At 43.2% G+C, this 21453-nt stretch overlaps 1 protein-coding gene across 3 annotated transcripts in view; it reads left to right on the forward strand.

The window, feature by feature from the left end:
* FRMD5 (FERM domain containing 5) overlaps positions 1-21453 on the forward strand; it is a 195928-nt gene that overhangs the window by 118457 nt on the left and 56018 nt on the right. For all 3 annotated transcript variants that reach the window (XM_056571565.1, XM_056571567.1, XM_056571566.1), the window contains 2 exons: positions 520-562; positions 7147-7225. In XM_056571565.1, coding sequence (XP_056427540.1) covers positions 520-562; positions 7147-7225 — 122 coding nt within the window. The remainder of the gene's footprint in view (positions 1-519; positions 563-7146; positions 7226-21453) is intronic.

The following is a 21453-nucleotide window of genomic DNA, read 5'->3' on the forward strand; positions in this document are numbered from 1 at the left end:
CCGCTTGAAGAAAGAGCATGTTCATTCTTCAAGCGGAATCCGCTAGCAGAAATCAATTGAAGTCAGTGGAAAAAAAAATTCCGCCCGACATCTTTTTCGCATGGAGTTTGCGCGGAAATTGCTGAAAAACCCTTCACTTCTTTCTCCCCCATTTCCGCGCGAAATTCCGTGCGCAATTATTTTGTGCAAATTTCGCACTAATTTTGTGCGAAAATAAAAAAAACATTTTCCGCTCGTAAAGTTTTCTGCGTTAATTCCTCTTGATTTACTCCGTGTGAACGCACCCTAGATGTGAATGAGAACAAAGCCACTTGTGTAGCTATCACATCACTTTTCCCATGATTGTTATTACTATGTGACTCAAGGTGAGAACGTTTGTATGACTTGAAATGCATGAATGCGGCGCCACCTTGAGATTCTATTGCCATAGTCATCTATGTGTTTTTGTGTTTTAATAAAATGTGAAATCTGTATTCTATATGTGACTATGCCATCTCTTTTTTTGTTGTTTGTTTTTAGCACTGGCTGGAGTTTACTAAAGGGATTGCCAAACAGATGAGAGGTAAAATAGAATGGGCTTGACATATGTGTTCTTATGTGTCTGGTACATTACCATATATCCCTTGTAAAACACATTCAGGACCTGTACAGAACTCAGCCTGTGGTGGTCCACTGGTGATAATGTGGGAGATTTATCAAAACTGTCCAAAAGAAAAGTTGCTGAGTTGCCCATAGCAACCAATCAGATCGCTTCTTTCTTTCTTCACAGGTCTTTTCATAAATTAAAGAAGTGATGTGATTGGTTGCTATGGGCAACTCAGCAACTTTTCCTCTGGACAGGTTTTTATAAATCTCCCCCCAATGTGTGTCTGGGGCTACAGAGTAGGGCATAGGATGCATTGCCTTCCCTCGGTTAAAGGGGTACTCCGCCCCTAGACATCTTATCCTCTATCCAAAGGATAGGGGATAAGATCTCAGATCGCCGGGGTCCCGCTGCTGGGGACCCCGGGGATCGCCACTGCAGCACCCCGCTATCATTACTGCGCAGAGCGAGTTCGCTCTGCACGTAATGACGGTCAATACAGGGGCCGGAGCATCGTTACGTCACGGCTCCGCCCCTCGTGACGTCACGGCCCGCCCCCGTCAATACAAGTCTATGGGAAGGGGGCGTGGCGGTCGTCATGCCCCCTGCCACAGACTTGCATTAAGGGGACGGGCCGTGATGTCATGAGGGGCGGAGCCATGATGTCACGCTGCTCCGGCCCCTTTATCGCCCGTCATTACGTGCAGAGCGAACTCGCTCTGTGCAGTAATGATGGCGGGGTGCCGCAGCGGCGATCCCCGGGGTCCCCAGCAGCGGGACCGCGGCGATCTAACATCTTATCCCCTATCCTTTGGATAGGGGATAAGATGCCAGGGGCGGAGTACCCCTTTAATGCTTAGACTGTAAAGCTCCTTAATATTTCACTGAGTGTGCTATCGAACCACACATAATAGAAGACATCTGAGGGAATAAAAGGACTGTAGACTGTGTAGAAAAAAAACAATAAGCTAAGCCCAAGGTGTATTTTATTATTCTTTTATTTATTTTATTTTATTTTTTTTTCCTTTTTTTTTCTTCTTTTAAATATTTTATTTTGCAAATTATATTATACATTTTAACTAATGCATTTGTTACATAAATATTGTTTATAAAAATCCATAGGACCATATCCAATACATCAAATTTGCAGAAAAAAGAAAGCATAGAACTACTTATTTTCCCCCTCTATCAATTTTATTATTCTTTATTTACTATACATTAAAAACTTCTTTTGTGATCAATACAAAAACTGGCACCCCAATATGACAAAAGACTGAAGCTTTCAGGGAAGACTTTAACCCCTTAATGACAATGGACGTAAATGTATGTCATGGTACCGTGGTACTTAACGCACCATGACGTACATTTACGCTCCGCCATGACCGCGTGCATTGGACCGGTGTTCGCGTCATGCGAGGCAGTTCTCGGCTGCTATCAGCAGCTAGGGGCCCGCGATGTTTGCCATTAACCCCTCAGATGCCGTGATCGATACAATACATAGGGATCCAATCATAATGGTGGACGGAGGTCCCCTCACCTGCCTCCGTCCGTCTCCAGGGGTCTTCTGCTCTGGTCTGAGATCGAGCAGACCAGAACAGAAGATCACCGATAGCCCTATGCATAGCACTGAACAGCATTAGCAATCAAATGATTGCTATAAATAGTCCCCTATGGGGACATAAAAAGTGTAAAAAAAAATAAAAATAAGTAAAAAAAATGTAAAAAGAAAAGTTAGAGTACCTGTCATCAACAAAAACTTTTAATATGTTGTTCATAATCATTAATGAAGACATATTGTAATATATCTTCATAAAAAATATTAATATTTATATCAGTTTTTTCATTTTATACTTTTGGCCACTAGGGGTCTCTCTTCTATGCCTGGTCTGCAGGCAGCTTCCTAAGCTTTTCATAGTAAGTGTACAGCTTTTAGGACTAATGCTGAAAGGGCACTGGTCCTTCCACAGGAAGTTCAGTACTCTCAGCTCAGGACTCGCTCCCAGCCTGGAGCAGCACTGTGAGCTACAAGCCTGCACATGCCTCTCATATAACAGAGGCCAGTCACCTCCCCCCTGCTCTGTGTTCTCCCTGCCCCTCACCACACGTTATCTTATACATTGTATTATCTCACTGCACTCCCTGCTCTGTGCCCCCCCTTGACATTAATCTTAATTACTGCCTCTTATTAGCTGCTGAATACTACAGTGGAAATTATTTTCCGTTTGAAACACAGAGCTCTCTGCTGACATCATGAGCACGGTGTTCTCTGCTGACATCTCTGTCCATTTTAGAAACTGTCCAGAGTAAAAGGAAATCCCCATAGCAAACATATGCTGTTCTGGACAGTTCCTAAAATGGACAGAGATGTCAGCAGAGAGCACTGCGCTCATGATGTCAGCAGACAGCTCTGTGTTTCAAAAATAAAAGAATTTCCGCTGTAGTATTCAGCAGCTAATAAGTACAGGAAGGATTAAGATTTTATAATAGAAGTAATTTACAAATCTGTTTAACCCTCTGGCACCAGTTGATTTAAAAAAAAAAAAGTTTTTCACCGGAGTACCCCTTTAACCCCTTAAGGACGCAGGACGTAAATGTATGTCCTGGTGCGGTGGCACTTAACGCACCAGGACGTACATTTACGTCCTGTGCATAACCGCGGGCATCGAAGCGATGCCCGTGTCATGCGCGGCTGATCCCGGCTGCTAATCGCAGCCAGGGACCCGCCTGCAATGGCCGACGCCAGCGATCTCACGGGCGTCCGCCATTAACCCCTCAGGTGCCGGGATACAGATCCCGGCATCTGCGGCAGTGCGCTGCTGCGGGGATCCGATCATCCGATCATTCAGAACGCCGCACGGAGGTCCCCTCACATTCCTGCTTCCGGCTCCCGGCATCTTCTGCTCTGGTCTGTGATCGAGCAGACCAGAACAGAAGATAGCCGATAACACTGATCTGTTCTATGTCCTATACATAGAACAGATCAGTATTAGCAACCATGGTATTGCTATGAATAGTCCCCTATGGGGACTATTCAAGTGTAAAAAAAAATGTAAATAAATGTAAAAGTAAAAAAAAGTGAAAAATCCCCTCCCCCAATAAAAAAGTAAAACGTCCGTTTTTTCCTATTTTACCCCCAAAAAGCGTAAAAAATAAATTTTATAGACATATTTGGTATTGCCGCGTGCGTAAATGTCCGAACTATTAAAATAAAATGTTAATGATCGCGTACGGTGAACGGCGTGAACGTAAAAAAAAAAAGGCCAAAATTGCTACTTTTTTAATACAATTTATAAAAAAAAATTATTAAAAATGTATTAAAAGTTTTTCATATGAAATGTGGTATCAAAAAAAAGTACAGATCATGGCGCAAAAAATGAGCCCTCACACCGCCGCTTATACGGAAAAATAAAAAAGTTATAGGTCATCAAAATAAAGGAATTATAAACGTACTAATTTGGTTTAAAAGTTTGTGATTTTTATAAGCACAACAATAATATAAAAGTATGTAATAATGGGTATCATTTTAATCGTATTGACCCTCAGAATAAAGAACACACATCATTTTTACCGTAAATTGTACGGCGTGAAAACGAAACCTTCCAAAATTAGTAAAATTGCGTTTTTCTTTTTAATTTCCCCACAAAAATAGTGTTTTTTGGTTGCGCCATACATTTTCTGATATAATGAGTGATGTCATTACAAAGGACAACTGGTCATGCAAAAAACAAGCCCTCATACTAGTCTGTGGATGAAAATATAAAAGAGTTATGATTTTTAGAAGGCGAGGAGGAAAAGACTGAAAAGAACTAGACAACTTTCTCTGTAGTAAACAGCAGCTGATAAGTAACTTACAAATCTGTTTAACTTTCTGGCACCAGTTGATTTGAAAACATTTGTTTTCCAACGGAGTAACCCTTTAATGTTATTGCTGACTGAAGTGTGTATATATGTAGCTCTTAACCACTTGTCCTAAGCAGTCTGCGATTAACTCTGCTTGGCCATTCTAAAATGGCCTTGAAGACTATGATAATAAAATGGCCTTGTATGCCACTGCTAGAGCGGAAAGGTGGCTGTCACTGACAGCAGGGCTCTCCAGAGAGAAGGCAGGGACAGTGTATTACCATCCTTGACCTCCCAATTGCTGCATACATAGCGGTCAATGAGTGCTGTGTATACAGCTTAGCAGGAAGCAATACTACTTCCTGGCCAGGTGATCATTTGATCTCCAATAACCGGTACATGCAGGAGCTGTTGGGTCAACCCTGTAGAGAGTGTCAGGGTGCTGCATTTACTCTGTAAGGCTATGTTCATACGGTGGACTTACTGAGTCCCATTGTTTTCAATTAGATTCTGGCGCACTGTGCGCATGGTCGAATTTCTGCGGTAGATGATTCTGCTGCAGAAATCCTGATTCCGCTATCCACAGAAGAAATAGACATGTCTATCCGTTCTACAGATTCCGCTCAAAAATGCATTGCCGTCTATGAGATGGTGCAATTTCCGAGTGATCCTAGCGCCCACTGGAAAATTGTACTGTGCATAATGTCCACCTGCGTTTTCCAGCTGGACATTCCGCACATTTATGGCTATGTGAAAATGGCCTAACTGGGGCTACTATGTCAGCCTATGTTACAGGAAAAATAAAAAATTAATGATTTTAATGACAAAATGCCCGCCAAAGGTGTTGTTAAACAAAACATTGTAAAACAAAGTATGTAAATATGTAAACGTTAAAAAAATTAAAATAAGTAAATCAATCAATCAATAAATATAAGAAAAAAAAATAAAATCCCAAACCATGCCCCCTAGCCCTGCCCCCATATATGCTATATAGTAATGACCCTAACAGTAAGGGTATGCATATACAGTGGGGATAAAATGTTTGGTCACCCCAGGTAAAAATTTGTATTAATTTGCATAAAGAAGCCAAGGAAAGATGGAAAAATCTCCAAAATGCATCAAATTACAGATTAGACATTCTTATAATATGTCAACCAAAGTTAGATTTTGTTTCCATCATTTACACTTTCAATATAACAGAAAACAAAAAAATGGCATCTGCAAAAGTTTGGGCAACCTACAGAATTTATAGCATGCACTGCCCCCTTTGCAAAGCTGAGACCTGCCAGTGTCATGGATTGTTCTCAATCATCATCTGGGAAGACCAGGTGATGTCAATCTCAAAGGTTTTAAATGCCCAGACTCATCTGACCTTCCCCCAACAGTCAGCACCATGGGTTCTTCTAAGCTGTTGTCTAGAAATCTGAAACTGAAAATAGTTGATGCTCACAAAGCTGGAGAAGGCTATAAGAAGATAGCAAAGCATTTTCAGATGTCAATATCCTCTGTTCGGAATGAAATTAAGAAATGGCAGTCATCAGGAACAGTGGAAGTTAAAGCAAGATCTGGAAGACCAAGAAAAATATCAGACAGAACAGCTCACAGGATTGTGAGAAAAACAATTCAAAACCCACATTTGACTGCACAATCCCTCCAGAAAGATCTGGCAGACACTGGAGTTGTGATACACTATTCCACTATAAAGAGATACTTGTACAAATATGGTCTTCATAGAAGAGTCATCAGAAGAAAACCTCTTCTACGCCCTCACAACAAAAATCAGCGTTTGAACTTTGCAAATGAACATATAGACAAACCTGATGCATTTTGGGAACAAGTTCTGTGGACCGATGTGGTTAAAATTGAACTTTTTGGCCGGAATGAGCAAAGGTACATTTTGATAAGAAGGGGCACAGAATTTAATGAAAAGAACCTCTGTCCAACTGTTAAGCATGGGGGTGGATCAATCATGTTTTGGGGTTGTATTGCAGCCAGTGGCACTGGGAACATCTCACGAGTAGAAGGAAAAACGGATTCAATAAAATTTCAGCAAATTTTGGATGCTAACCTGATGCCATCTGTGTAAAAGCTGAAGTTAAAGAGAGGATGGCTTCTACAAATGGATAATGATCCTAAACACACATTGAAATCCATGGGGGATTACATCAAGAGGCGTAAACTGAAGGTTTTGCCATGGCCTCCACAATCTCCTGACCTCAAAATTATTGAAAATCTATGGATAGACCTTAAAAGAGCAGTGCGTGACAGACAGCCCAGAAATCTCAAAGAACTGGAAGACTTTTGTAAGGAAGAATGGGCAAAGATACTTCAAACAAGAATTGAAAGACTCTTGGCTGGCTACAAAAAGCGTTTACAAGCTGTGATACTTGCCAAAGGGGGCAGTACAAGATATTAACTCTGCAGGGCACCCAAACTTTTGCAGACGCCATTTTATTGTTTTCTGTTATTTTGAAAGTGTAAATGATGGAAATAAAATCTAACTTTTTTGACATTATAAAAATGTCTAATCTGTAATTTGATGCCTTTTGGAGATTTTTCCATCTTTCCTTGGCTTCTTTATGCACATTAATACAAATTTTTACCTGGGGTGCCCAAACTTTTGATCCCCACTGTAATTGCAGCAGATGGTAAATATAATTGTTGGATGAGGTAGTCAGACTGTATTACTAACCTCCTTATGTTCATTACATGGCAATCTCCAGCTCGCCCTCCCTTTATCCTCTGCTTTCGGGTGAAGTTCTATCCTCCAGATCCAGCAGCTCTAAAGGAAGAAATCACCAGGTGAGTGACATGCTTGCTTGTTATCATCCTTTCACATGTTTAAAGATGATGTATGCTGTGACCTTCCTGGAAGTCTGACATAGGGTCTTCCCAGCCCACCATTGCTGTACTTTCTGAACAGGAACTGTATACATAGGAACATAGAATGTGTTTGCAGATAAGAACCATTTGGCCCATCTAGTCTGCCCAATAATCTGAATCCTATTAATAGTCCATGGCCCTATCTTATATGAAGGATAGCCTTATGCCTATCCCATGCATGCTTAAACTCCTTCACTGTATTTGCTGCTACCACTTCTGCAGGAAGGCTATTCCATGCATCCACAACTCTCTCAGTAAAGTAATACTTCCTGATATTACTTTTAAACCTTTGCCCCTCTAATTTAAAACTATGTCTTCTTGTTGTAGTTTTTCTTCTTTTAAAATTTTTTTCCTCCTTTACCGTGTTGATTTCCTTTATGTATTTAAAAGTCTCTATCATATCCCCTCTGTCTCGTCTTTCTTTCAAGCTATATATGTTAAGGTCCTTTAACCATTCCTGGCAAGTTTTATCCTGCAATCCATGTACTAGTTTAGTAGCTCTTCTCAGAACTCTCTCTAGAATATGTATATCCTTCTGGAAATACGGTCTCCAGTACTGCGCACAATACTCCAAGTGAGGTCTCACCAGTGTTCTGTACAGCAGCATGAGCATTTCTCTCTTTCTACTGCTTATACCTCTCCCTATACCTTCAAGTATTCTGCTAGCATTTCCTGCTGCTCTTTTACATTGTCTGCGGGGGACCAGATCCTAATACATCTTATTCCCTATCCAAAGGATAGAGGATAATATGTATGATCGCGGGGGTCCCGCCACTGGGGACCCCCGCAATCTGTCATTACGCACCCACCTTTTTGAGCTCTCCGCAGCGCTGGAGGCTCCGTGTGTGTAGCGTGATGACCACGGGGCCGGAGTATCGTGATGTCTTGACTCCGCCCCTGTGTGACGTCATCCCCCGTCAATGCAAATCTATGGGAGGGGGTGAGCTGGCCGTGACGCCCCTCCCATAGACTTGCATTGAGGGGGCGGAGCTTGACATCACACGGGGGTGGAGTCGTGACGTCACACAATACTCCAGCCCCGTAGTTGTCATGCTACACACTCGGAGCCTCCAGCGCTGCGGAGAGCTCACAAAGGTGGGTGTGCAATGACAGATTTCAGAGGTCCCCAGTGGCGGGACTCCCGCGATCATACATCTTATCCCCTATCCTTTGGATAGGGGATAAGATGTATTAGGGTCGGAGTACCCCTTCAAGTTTTCTGAAATAATTACTCCTAAATCCCTTTCCTCAGATACTGAGGTCAGGACTGTGTCAAATATTCTATATTCTGCCTGACGGTTTTTACTCCCCAGGTGCATTATCTTGCACTTATCTGCATTAAATTTCAGTTGCCAGAGTTCTGACCATTCTTCTAGTTTGCCTAAATCTTTTTCCATTTGGCATATCCCTCCAGGAACATCAACCCTGTTACATATCTTTGTGTCATCAGCAAAAAGAAACACCTTACCATCGAGACCTTTTGCGATATTACTAATGAAGATATTAAACAAAATTGTTCCCAGTACAGATCCCTGAGATACCCCACTGGTAACAAGACCTTGCTCTAAATATTCTCCTTTGACTACAACCCTCTGTTGTCTGTCACTCAGCCACTGCTTAATCCACTCAACAATATGGGAGTCCAAGCTCAAAGACTGTAGTTTATTGATAAGTCTTCTATGTGGGACAGTGTTAAAAGCCTTACTAAAATCTAGATATGCAATGTCTACTGCCCCTCCGGGGCACCCAATAAAAAATCTATAAGATTTGTTTGACACGATCTCCCTGAAGTAAACCCATGTTGTTTTTCATCTTGCAATCCATGGGATTTGAGATGTTCCACAATCCTATCCTTTAGTAGGGTTTCCATCAATTTCCCCACTATTGATGTCAGACTAACTGGCCTATAGTTGCTTGATTCCTCCCTACTACCTTTCTTGTGAATGGGCATGACATTCTGGGACGACTCCTGTTACCAGTTATTGGTTAAATAAATCTGTTAACGGTTTTGCTAGCTCACCACTAAGCTCTTTTAATAATTTTGGGTGTATTCCATCAGGCCCCTGTGACTTATTTGTCTTAACTTTAGACAGCAAACGTAGAACCTCTTCCTCTGTAAAGACACATGCATCAAACAATTCATTAGTCTTCCTCCCTAATGGAGGTTCTTTTCCTTCTTTTTCTTCTGTAAAAACTAAACAGAAGTATTCATTTAGGCAGTCCGCTAGCCCTTTATTCTCTTATACATTCCTTCCTTGTCTTAATTTTGCTTTTTTCAGTTAAATATCTGAAGAATGTCTTATCCCCTTTTTTCACAGACTGAGCTAGTTTTTCTTCTGCTTGCATTTTAGAAGATCTTATAACTTGCTTGGCCTCTTTCTGCCTAATTTTGCAGATTTCAATATCTTCATTGCTCTGTTTTTTTTTATAGTTACTAGATGCTAGCTTTTAGTTTTTTTTATGATTTTGGCCACTTCTGCTGATTACCACAGTGGTTTCTTCCTTTTTCTTATTTTACTGACAAGTTTAATGCAATTTTCTTTTGCCTTCAATAATGCATCTTTTAAGTAGTCCCATTTCTCCTGGACTCCATGTAATCCGTTCCAGTCTGATAGGAACTCATTAATGCCTAATCTAATTTTTGAAAAGTAGTTTTTTCTAAAATCCAAAACTTTTGTTTTTGTGTGGTTTGAATCCTTCACTGTTCTTATATTAAACCACACTGACTGGTGATCACTACATCCCAAGCTTTCACCTACAGTAACATCATATACCAAATCCCCATTTGTGAATACCTGGCTCCTCAACCACTTGTTGTAGAGATGATCCCAGTAGGGAATTTAGAATATCTGTACTCCTGGCAGAACTAGCTATTTAGGTTTCCCAGTTTATATCCGGAAGATTGACGTCTCCCATAATGATAACTTCTCCTTTCATTGTCATTTTAGCTATGTCCCCAACTAGTAGATCATCTAATTCTCAAACTTGGCCAGGTGGTCTATATGTCACACCTACACGAGTTACTACATGAATACCAAACTGCAACGTAACCCAAACTGACTATGTTTTTCTCACTAACTTGTATTAGGTTAGATTTTATGCTATCTTTCACATACATGGCCACCCCTCCCCCTTTCTTGCCTTCTCTGTATAAAGAGTATCCTGGTATGGTTATGTCCCAGTCATTACTTTCATTTAACCATGTCTCAGTAACAGCCACTAAATTATTACTCTTTTGCCCCCCCCCCCCTCCTAGTTTAAATACCCCTTAGCAAATTCTTGGAATTGTTCACTGAGTTGCGTCTTTCTCTCAAGGGAACAAATGTAACCATCTTTATTTTTATTTTTTTTAAGGTATTTATAACTTTTGAGGAAGAATAAACAAAACATACAATGAACATGTAGCTCGAGCACAGATCTCCCCAATCCCCCACAATAAGGATAGTAGAGACAGGATACTAAAGCATCTCAGGAATGGAAAATTAAGTTGATCCGCACCCGAACAACCAACAAAGCAAAAGACAGACAAACAACAATCAGGCATACACACATACACCCGAAGCAACCCCCTACCTCACAGAGTTAGGGTATGTTCACACTGCGGAATCCCCACGGAATTCTGTGAGCGGAATTCCGCAAGTAAATTTCCACACAGTGAACGTTAGCATCTGTGTGAATGGGTCTTCCGCGAGACCCGTTCACACTGCGGAATTTCAGTGGCGGACAATTCCGCCGCTGAAATTGTTCAGCGCAAAGAAAGAACCTGTTCATTCTTTGCGCAGAAGTCCGCAAGCACTGCATAGCCGCCGGCTGCCAGGCTGAATCTCCACTCGCTGAATTCCGCGAGAGGAGATTCAGCTACAATTCCGCAGTGTGAACATACCCTTAGAGAGAAACAACGCATTACCCAGGAGAACTCACACGTTTCGGGGGCACCACAGTTTCACCTATCAGTAACCATGGCATACAGACTTTTTCAAATTTTTGGGGGGCATTTACGACTACTATAAAGAGTCCTATACATCGGTACATATTTATTAACCAGATTGAACCATTGCGCAATGGGAGGAGGAGAGGTATCCTTCCATGCCATGATCAGGACCTTACGGGCACAGAACAAGAAAAACCGAATGAGTAGGCGCCTATGGGAGCCTGAGGCCAGATCATTAATAACACCTAACAGACATACAACAGGCGAAAACACAAAGGGAAACTCTAAGTGATCTGTCAAGAACTCCATCACCTCTCTCCAAAAGGGTTCCACACAAGGACAGCTCCACATAGTGTTTAGAAGAGAGCCCACATCCGTGCATCCCCTAAAACAAGAATCTGAAGCAGAAACCCCCAATACGGAACAGCTTGACTGGAGTCTAATATAGATGTAGGATCAGTCTAGCTTGGATAAGCAAGTCCCTAGCACTGACCACCGTAGGGTAATAGGTTTTAGGAAGTTCCCTCCACTGGTCCTCTGACAGATCAGGGATATCAGTCACCCACTTTACAAAAGCCAACCTAAACGGGTCAGGGCCCACAGATTGAAGTAATGCATATGCCTGAGTCAGAGGTTTGGAAAGGTGAGTGGTACCCAGAAGTAGCTCCACCTTCGAAAAAGCTGGAGTCACATCAAGAGAGCCAAATTGCGCCTCAGCTGGAAGTACCGTAATTGAGCACTTTGCGGGCGATTAAAGCGGTCTCAGAGAAAGAGGGGAAAGAAGGAAATTCCCCAAACAAATGCATAATGAACTTGGCTCCATGATCACTCTAGAAGCCGGCAGCCTCCAACTCCTGTAGGTGCTCAAAATGAGGGTTCCCCCACAGAGGTTCTCTAGGAGACATCACCGGCAATGGGAAGTGTCTGGAGACCACCGACCACACCTCAGCCACAGTTTGAATAGGGGCCAACAACCTAGAATTAGAAGTGTATTTGTAAAGGGTATTGGTCAAGGTTTCATAGGAACCCACGAGAGCTCTCGCAAGGGCAGTAGATGCATTTGCCAGATCCAGTTCGATCCACCAGGCAGCATACACCAATTGAAATGCTAAAAAATAATTGTACATGTTAGGAGCAGGTAAGCCGCCCAGCTGTTTAAGTGCCTGAAGCAGCGCCTGACCCAGTCATGGTGGTTTATCTTGCCAATAGAAGGATCTCAAGGTGCCACTCAGCTTAACAAAGTATTTCCTAGGAGGAATCCCCAGAGAAAGATGGAAGAGATATAAAAACTTAGGTAGGTATATAATTTTAAAGATATTAATCCTGACACCTAAGACAAGGAGGACCAGGCCTGTAGCTTGACTGACACCAACCACAAACCGGATCTAAGTTCAACCTTACATAGTCCCTTACACACGCAGTAACCTCCACTCCCAAATATCTAAATTGAGAAACTGTTTGCAACCCATTAGGAAGAGACGGAAGGGGGTCCGCAGCCACCGATCGAGGCATCAGAGAAGACTTAGCCCAATTAACCTTAAGACCGGAGAAAGAACTAAATTTGTTTAAGAGGACAAACAAGGCCCCCAGGGAGCCCTGAACATCAGCTAAATAAACCAGTGTGTCATCTGCGTACATGGAGACTTTCTCCTCTAAGAAGCCCTTACACACCCCCTGAATACAAGAGGACGATCTGATGGCCGTCGCTAGCGGATCTACTGCTAGGGCAAACAAAAAGGGAGACAGGGTGCAGCCCTGCCTTATACCTCTACCCAGCTGAAAGGACTCCGAGACCTCTAAATTGGTGCGCACTCTGGCTCTAGGGCTATCATAGACCCAATGACAGTATAAGAGCTGAGTTGTTTGAGTTCCCCCTAGTGGTGTACATGACATCTCTTACCAAAGGTAGAAGATCAGAGGAGGCATACGCCGAATCTATCCTGGAGAATGATTTATGTACCGCTGAGTAAAAGGAGAATAATGGGTCAGACGGATGCTTCCAACGCCAAACCTCCATCAGAGACAGTGCCGCATTAAGTCCAGGGGAGTCGGGATCCGCTGCACCAGTACGATCGACACTCCGATCTGGGACCGCATTAAAATCACCTATAAGGAGAACAGGCAGAGAGGGAAATGTAAGTAATTTGGATGTGACACAGTCTAAGACATCAACACGAAATGGAGGGGGGACAATCACAGACACTAAAAGAAAACTGAAGGCATGTAAGGAACATTGAAGAATCACAAACCTACCAAATTGGTCACAAGCTACTTGATCAATGACCAGGGAAAGAGATTTAGTCACCAAAATAGACATGCCCCTAGCAGAGGAATAATAAGTGGAATGATATCCCCTCGCTATCCAAGCCTGTTTCAGAGCAAGGATTTTCTGACCAGTAAGATGAGTTTCTTGTAAACAAATCAGGTGTGGGGACTGCTTCTTTACAATGTTTAGGCACAGATCCTGTTTAAATTTAGAGTTAAGGCCTCTAACATTCCAACTTACAATACGAAGTGACCCCATTATCAATGCATAAAATAACAACTTGCAGTAGGACCACCACTGGGCAGAGAACCCCCTCCTGCACATAAAAGCTCCTGAGTAGTTGTAACAGCGCACATAAAACATAATGCCACCATCTGAGGCGCTCAGGGAACAAACTCCCACCAACCCACTATACTATCTCCGTGGCCAACTCACTAGATATCCCTCTAATCAAGGAACCATAACCAGGGACATAGTCCATGAACTCTAAGGCTGGCCCTAACCACTAACCCAGCTCCCTATACTAACTAAAGAAATGGGAAGCATGAGATGACTTGCGATGATTCACCACAGGATCAATCCGGAGGAGCCACAGGAGGAGCAGCATCCACCCACTGCAGGGCCTCAACTGGAGACGTGAAGAAGCTGGCAGTCGCACTATCCACCACTCGAAGACGAGCCGGGAACAGCATGGCATAGCGATATCCCTTAGTGTGGAGTCGAAGGCGCACCTCAGTGAACTTGGTCCTTTGTTTACGTATCTCCACCGAGAAATCTGGATAAAAGGCAACTCTACTTCCACTACAGCGCACCTCTACTTTTATGCGTACAGCTCACGGGATTGTATCCCGAGCTTTGAAGTCTAGTAAATTCTAAGGTCTAGGAGGAGGCCTGCCCGGCACCCTATGTGCTCTTTCTACAGTGAAGTAAGGTGAGAAAGTATCAGTCGGCAGGATCTCTTTCAGCCACGACTCCAGAAACGCCTCAGGGTTTGATCCCTCTGCCTTCTCCAGAAGGCCCACCAGGCGAATATTGTTGCGCCGAAGTCTATTTTCCATGTCATCAGCACGGTCTAGGACAGTTTTTACTGTCACTGTAGAGAAGCCATTTGTTCCAGCAGGGGGTGAAGGGTATCCTCAACTGTAGAAACTCGACGTTCCACCTCCTCTGTACTTTTGCGCAGTTTTTGTGTCTCATGACGAATGATCACAAACTCCTGTCGCAGCTCATCCACCTTAGAGATGTTCATAGTCTGGCAGGAGGTAAAGGCCGTAAGCAACTCTGTGAACTCCTGATCCATCGAAGCAGCAGGACATGTAGCATGGTGCGGGGAGAAGCGCCTCTCAGGGCTAGAAGAGCCAGCAAACAGTGAAGGAGTCGGTTCAAGAGATTCTTGTCCCACCACCTCTGGAGGCCTAGAGAACTGGCTAAGGGCCTTGGCAGCATGAGCAGAGACCTTGGATGCCAAAAGCGTGGCAAGACAGGAGTCCCTTCTTGAGCGCCCGCTTGCCTGAGAGTGCGCCTCATCAGAAAAGGCCTCATCCTTCAAGGATAGTCTAGCAGCCTCAGCAGTATGTTTAGACTTCTTGGATTTGCCCCGCGGTCCACCCATAGTGACAATGCTTGGTATGGAGAACAGTCCAGAGGTAAGTATAAGATCTGCAGGAGACAGGCAGTAGACTGGAAGTAGTGCAGCAGCACCCTGCTTGCACCAGGATTTTCAGTCCCACAAGCTCCAGCAGCGTACACCGCCTGTGTATGAGATGTAGAAAAGTGGCCCCACAAACCGGAGCTGCAAGAAGAGCACTATAAGTCCCTGCAGCCCTCACAGTCAGGGTATGAGATGTAGAAGAGCAGCACCGTACTGTACATAAAAGGGACACTGTGGAGCTGGAAAGGGTGCAGAGACGCGCGACTAAACTAATATGGGGCATGGATCATCTTAGCTATGAGGAGCGATTAAAGGAGTTACAATTGTTTAGTCTTGAGAAGAGACGTTTAAGGGGGGATATGATAAACGTATATAAGTATATTAATGGCCCATACCAAAAATATGGAGAAAAACTGTTCCAGGTTAAACCCCCCCCAAAGGACGAGGGGGCACTCCCTCCGTCTGGAGAAGAAAAAGTTTTTAGTCTCAAGGGGCGACACGCCTTTACCCTGAGAACTGTGAACTTATGGAACAGTCTACCTCAGGAACTGGTCACAGCAGGAACAATTAACAGCTTTAAAACAGGATTAGATACATTCCTGGAACAAAATAACATTAATGCTTATGAAGAAATATAAAATCCCATCCCTTCCCCAATATCGCGTCACATCCCTACCCCTTAATTCCCTGGTTGAACTTGATGGACATATGTCTTTTTTCGACCGTACTAACTATGTAACTATGTATCAGGCACCCAAGAGGCCTGCAGCTCCCAGCAGCTCCACCAGCCACAGACAGCTAAAGGGATATTCAAGCTGCACTCCACAAATGCAGCTCTTGAGGGGGAGGCACCACAAGTCCCAGAAGCAGAGAATAACAAAGTTCAGCAGCAATATAGACAGGCACCCACTTCAGCTGCAAGCCAGGCTCCCAGCACTACAAGTCCCAGCAGTCCTCCTTTGGGCACAGGCAAGCAGATGCCAGATATAGCAGTGTGCAAGGTGGTCAGCCCTTTTTGCACTGCACCACAAGTCTCAGCAGGCCCCCCCCCCTGACAGGAGGTAGATGAAGGCCAGAGGATAGGGTACTGCAGCTGCTGTACAGAAGCAGGGATTCCCTGCACAGCACACAGAGACGGCCTTTCACTCAGCAGGGGCAGCGGGAGTCACCATGGCAACCTGAAGGCCACTCCCATGAAGCAGGGGATAATGGCCGCCGCTCCCCCATGCAAAGATACTATTCAGGCCCCGAGCCTGCGACCAGCCCTTCCCGGACCTCTCCGTGCCTCCTCCCGATACCTGCCATGCCTCACAGCGCTCCCGCAACTCCTCAGGGACCTCCACACCAGCTGATCTGCCACTGCAGCCACGTCGCTTCTCAATCTACGCCGCCAGCCACTCCCAGACCGCACCGGAACCAGCCCCACAGCCACCACGGACCCGGTATGCAGAACAGTGAGTGGGGTTCACAGGATTATAGGGTATTCAGGGTAATTAGAGCTGGGTCAGCAGTAGCACTGCAGAGAGCGACCGCTCAGCTCTCCTTCCAGGCAACGCCCCCTACAAACCATCTTTTTTGTACAGTTCCTTTCTATTCCAAGTAGAGCTATCATGACACAAAGCCAAATCCTTGCTCTTGACACCATTTACTAAGCCATAAGTTGAACTCCTTAATGTGCCTCTGCCTATCCTTCTGAACGTTATGCACAGGCAGAACTTCAGAAAATGAAACAGTGGATGCAAATCCTGTACATCATTACCAAGTGTGATAAGATTCCTTCACCTCTGAAACTTCATTACAAGCCATGTCATTTGTCAAGAACATCCACACCTTCTTCCTGCTTTGCTTGCTTAACAATATTAGGAATACGTCTTCTATCTCTTCTAGCAGTAGCACCAGGGAGACATCTCACAAAACCATTTTCCTTAAGCTCCACTCTTCTTATGATTGAATCACCCAGCAACATCTGCTTCATTTCAGACTTCACTTTATCTTTTTTGTGTGGCTTGGCTGCAGTCTTGCATACATTAGACATAGAAGTTGATGGTTCCTCACCCTCTGTGCTTGAGCCAATATCCATGTTGCCCTTACATTCTGAAAGTGCTGCAAATGAATTATGGAGAACCACAGACTGTGGGACATGTCTTCTATCCACAACTCTAAGTCTTCCAGAACCTACAGTAACCCATCTGCCATTTCTAGGGGTCCTCTGTGGCAATGGCATTGCAGCAGTCCCAGCCTGAGTTTCTTTAACCCCATAAGGACCAAGGGTGTACATGTATGCCCTGAGTCCGCTCCCCTTCTATAACACAGGGCCACATAGTGGGTCATGCCTGGCCTCTAACAACGTCCGGGACCCGGGGCACTGATCGCGGTGCCGCGCACTATAAACCCTTTAGACGCGGCATTCAAAGTTGATCGCTGCGTCTAAAGTGAAACTAAACTACCCCCGGCTAACCCCCTATGGGAGCTATAACATTGCAAAAAAAAAAAAGTGGAAAAAAAAAGTTAATAAAGATCATTTAACCCCTTCCCTAATAAAAGTTTGAATCACCCCCCTTTTCCCATTTAAAAAAAAAACCAGTGTAAATAAAAATAAACATGTGGTATCGCCACGTTCGGAAATGTCTGTATTATAAAAATATATAATTAATTAAACCGAACGGTCAATGGCGTACACGCAAAAAAAATTCCAAAGTTCAAAATAGTGTATTTTTGGTCACTTTTTATATCACGAAAAAATTATCAAAAAGTCCAATAAATACAAAAATGGTACTGCTAAAACTTCAGATAACGGTGCAAAAAATGAGCCCTCATACCGGCCTGTACACCAAAAAATAAAAACAGAAAACCCCCTGGTCCTTAAGGGGTTAACAAATAATTTAAACCTCTCAGACTTCAAAAATGCAATTTTCTGCTGCAGTAAGGAGAACTGCCTACAGATCTGACAGCATCCAAACCTCCAATAACTGGAACCTGAAATAAATGCACAACAATTCCTGCACTGAACCAAGCCTGACATTTTAAAGGGGTACTCCTGTGAAAAACTTTTTTTTTTTTTTTTTAAATCAACTGGTGCCAGAAAGTTAAACAGATTTGTAAATTACTTCTATTAAAAAATCTTAATCTTTCCAGTACTTTTTAGGGTCTGTATACTACAGAGGAACACAGAGCTCTCTGCTGACATCATGACCACAGTGCTCTCTGCTGACATCTCTGTCCATTTTAGGAACTGTCCAGAGCAGCATATGTTTGCTATGGGGATTTTCTCCTACTCGGGACAGTTCTTAAAATGGACAGAGATGTCAACAGAGAGCACTGTGGTCATGATGTCAGCAGAGAGCTCTGTGTTCCAAAGAGAAAACCATTTTCTCTGTAGTATTCAGCAGCTAATAAGTACTGGAAGAATTAAGATTTTTTAATAGATTTAATTTACAAATCTGTTTAACTTTCTGGCACCAGTTGATTTAAAGAATAAAGTTTTCCACGGGACTACCCCTTTAAAAAGGAGAAAATTAAAAAGATTGTATCCACCTCCAGCCTACCTCCTGACTATCTCTTGCAATATCTCTCCAATTCACTTAGAATAGCAGCTAATGAATTTGGCCAGCCAATGAGTCTGTGCATATATATATATATACACACACACCCTCACAGGCTCCTCCCCCAACAACAAATGTAACACCTCAATGAGCTATGCTCATTAGCAAACACCTGAACAAATTCCTTACCTGTTCTAAAGCAGTGGTCAGCAATAACACAGATGTTGCAGTTGAAAACTAAGGCCGGTATTTATCATTGTAGGTGTAAGTGAAGCATTTTTCACACCTTTTTTTTGTGTGCTGGTAATGTGTAGGAGCACCACAATTATTAAATGGTCACAGAGCATTTGATAAATTTTGTGCAGGTCACATTTTCAGAAATTTCTCTCTTCACATACACCAAAAAGCTAAGATAAGTCTGGGCTGATGTAGTTTTAGAGACTTTTCAGTGGCTTTGCACCTTTTTTGCACCTTTTCTCAAAAAGGCGCAGTTCATAAAACCCATTTGGCAATGTGTATTGCCAAAATCAGTGGATTACAACTCAAAATCAGCAGAAATTTGTAAACTAAAAGGTGCAAGAAAGGCGCAAATAAACGCTGCTTGCATTTTTTTTTGCACCTTTTGTAGACACAAAAAACTGTCTAAAGACGATGATGAATGTCGGCCTAAGTCTCCTGCAATATCTCTCCAATGCACTTAGAATAGCAGCACTTTCAATAAGCAGCTAATGAATTAGGCCAGCTAATGAGTCTGTGCATATATATACACACACTCTATCACAAGCTCCTCATCCAACAACAAATATAACACCTTAAGGTGTTCATTCTTTTTGCCGACACCGTACAGAATGCATAGCCGTCTATGAGACGGCCCATTCCTTTGCAGTCCTAGCACTTGCATATTATGCCAGCACAAGCACTCTCCAGAATGTCCGCATGGAGATTTTCGGTGCGTACATTGCGACTTGTGAACATAGTCTTACTGTGACCTTACTCCTTTAAACAGCCACTAAAACCAAAGTGGGCAACGTATAAGAGATTTGCAATCTATGAGAAGGTTTCCAAATTGTCGCAGAACTGCAGTAGTGTTCAATGGCCAAATATATACCTGTTGGTTATTTTATTGAAGAAGATTACAGTCAATGGCCCTGATTTACTAAGAGTGGTGTGTAGGTTTCTTTGTGGGTTTTAATTCCCCACATTTTCCGCTTTCCCTACATTTTGCGTTTTTTACACATGCTCTGATCTGTCTGGTTTTCCTCAGCTGAAACATTAGTAAATATGTTGTTTTTTTGTGAAAATGTCAGGAACACGCCCCATTTTGGTGACCACGCCCCCTTAATGGGGTTTTCTTAGTAAAATGGAGTTAGTCGTTTTTTTTTTTTTTCAATTCTGGTGCAAATTCTGGCACAGACAGAATTTCTGCCACAGTGCACCAGCATCTGGCTCACAACCTGACAACACATGTCGTGTTTGCAATAGTAAATGAGGACCAATCACACGTAGTGGATACTCTTCAGATTTGTTGTGGAGTTTCCCAGTTAACTTCTAGTCAAGATCTGCAGCAAATTTTCAACAAATCTGCAGCATATCTGTCAGGTGTAACTTTAGACCATAGTTGGCAAACTTGCCTGCAAATTCTGATGGTAGGTAGACAGCTAGAGTTGATCTAGGTGATCAGTGCCTGTTTGCTGAGCCTTCACAAGGCTCATTCTATAGTAGCACCCATTAAATCACTGTTTGTCGCACATCACCTCTTTACAAAAGATATTGTGTGGCAGATAGCTAAAATCTAAAAGCTCCAATCAGCCAACGTATGAGTGTTCCTAGACGTTCATTCTCCAGATGATCAGCCAGTTTAAAAGGGCCTTTAGGTGTATGGCGGCCTCCTAACTCTCCCCCTAACAGAAGATGTTGGTGGATTTTTTCAAGGCAACCCTTTTGATATCGGAGAGATAAGCCAGCGCTGGAGCTGTCTGGCTGCGGCCTCCCTTCCCACAGAGAAAACATAAGCATTCATCCGTGCAGAACATTAATGTGAATGGGGAGGTTGGGAGAGAAAGCTCTTGTCCGATTGTTGTTTAAAATGTATGGCGACCTTTACAAAGCTCATCAGTCAACTATAGAACAAACAGCTGAACATTTCTACTACATTGGCCACTGCAGGATATAAATGTAGCATTAAGTCAAAGTCTAGGAATAGACAAACATAGTTTAGGAATAGTAAAAGAATACACGTTACTCATATATTCTGTTTGATAGTGCTGTGTTGTACCCAGTGGTTACAAGCTGAGTATTTGAATGTGGTTGGGATGTAGTGTGATCTACACATCTACAGCAGACAATCACTTCATTATTACACAGAGTGTTATGCTTCTCTCTTCCTGACTTTTTTACTTCTTGCTTAGTAAGGCTTCATGGACATGGCCAATATATGTATGAGTTGCCATTGTAGCACTGTGACCATGCTGAAGCGGTTTTACCACAAAGGACGCTCATCCCCTATCAGCAGGATAGAAGATGAGTGTCTGATCATGGGTCCTGGCACCCCAACTAATCACTAGAATGGGGTACCTGTGCCCCCCTGTTTGAGTGTAACCACAATTGAATTTGAGCGATGCTGCTTCATTCAACAATTTGGGCCAGGAGAAGATAGCCAACCCCAGTTCTCATGATGACTGGGGTCCCAGTGGTTGGACTCTGGACCTATTCTGTAGACCGGTAAAGAGTCTCCTATTTTTTGCAATGCATCCTCAT

Source organism: Hyla sarda, chromosome 4 (genome assembly GCF_029499605.1).
Source record: "Hyla sarda isolate aHylSar1 chromosome 4, aHylSar1.hap1, whole genome shotgun sequence".
Classification (NCBI taxonomy): domain Eukaryota; kingdom Metazoa; phylum Chordata; class Amphibia; order Anura; family Hylidae; genus Hyla; species Hyla sarda.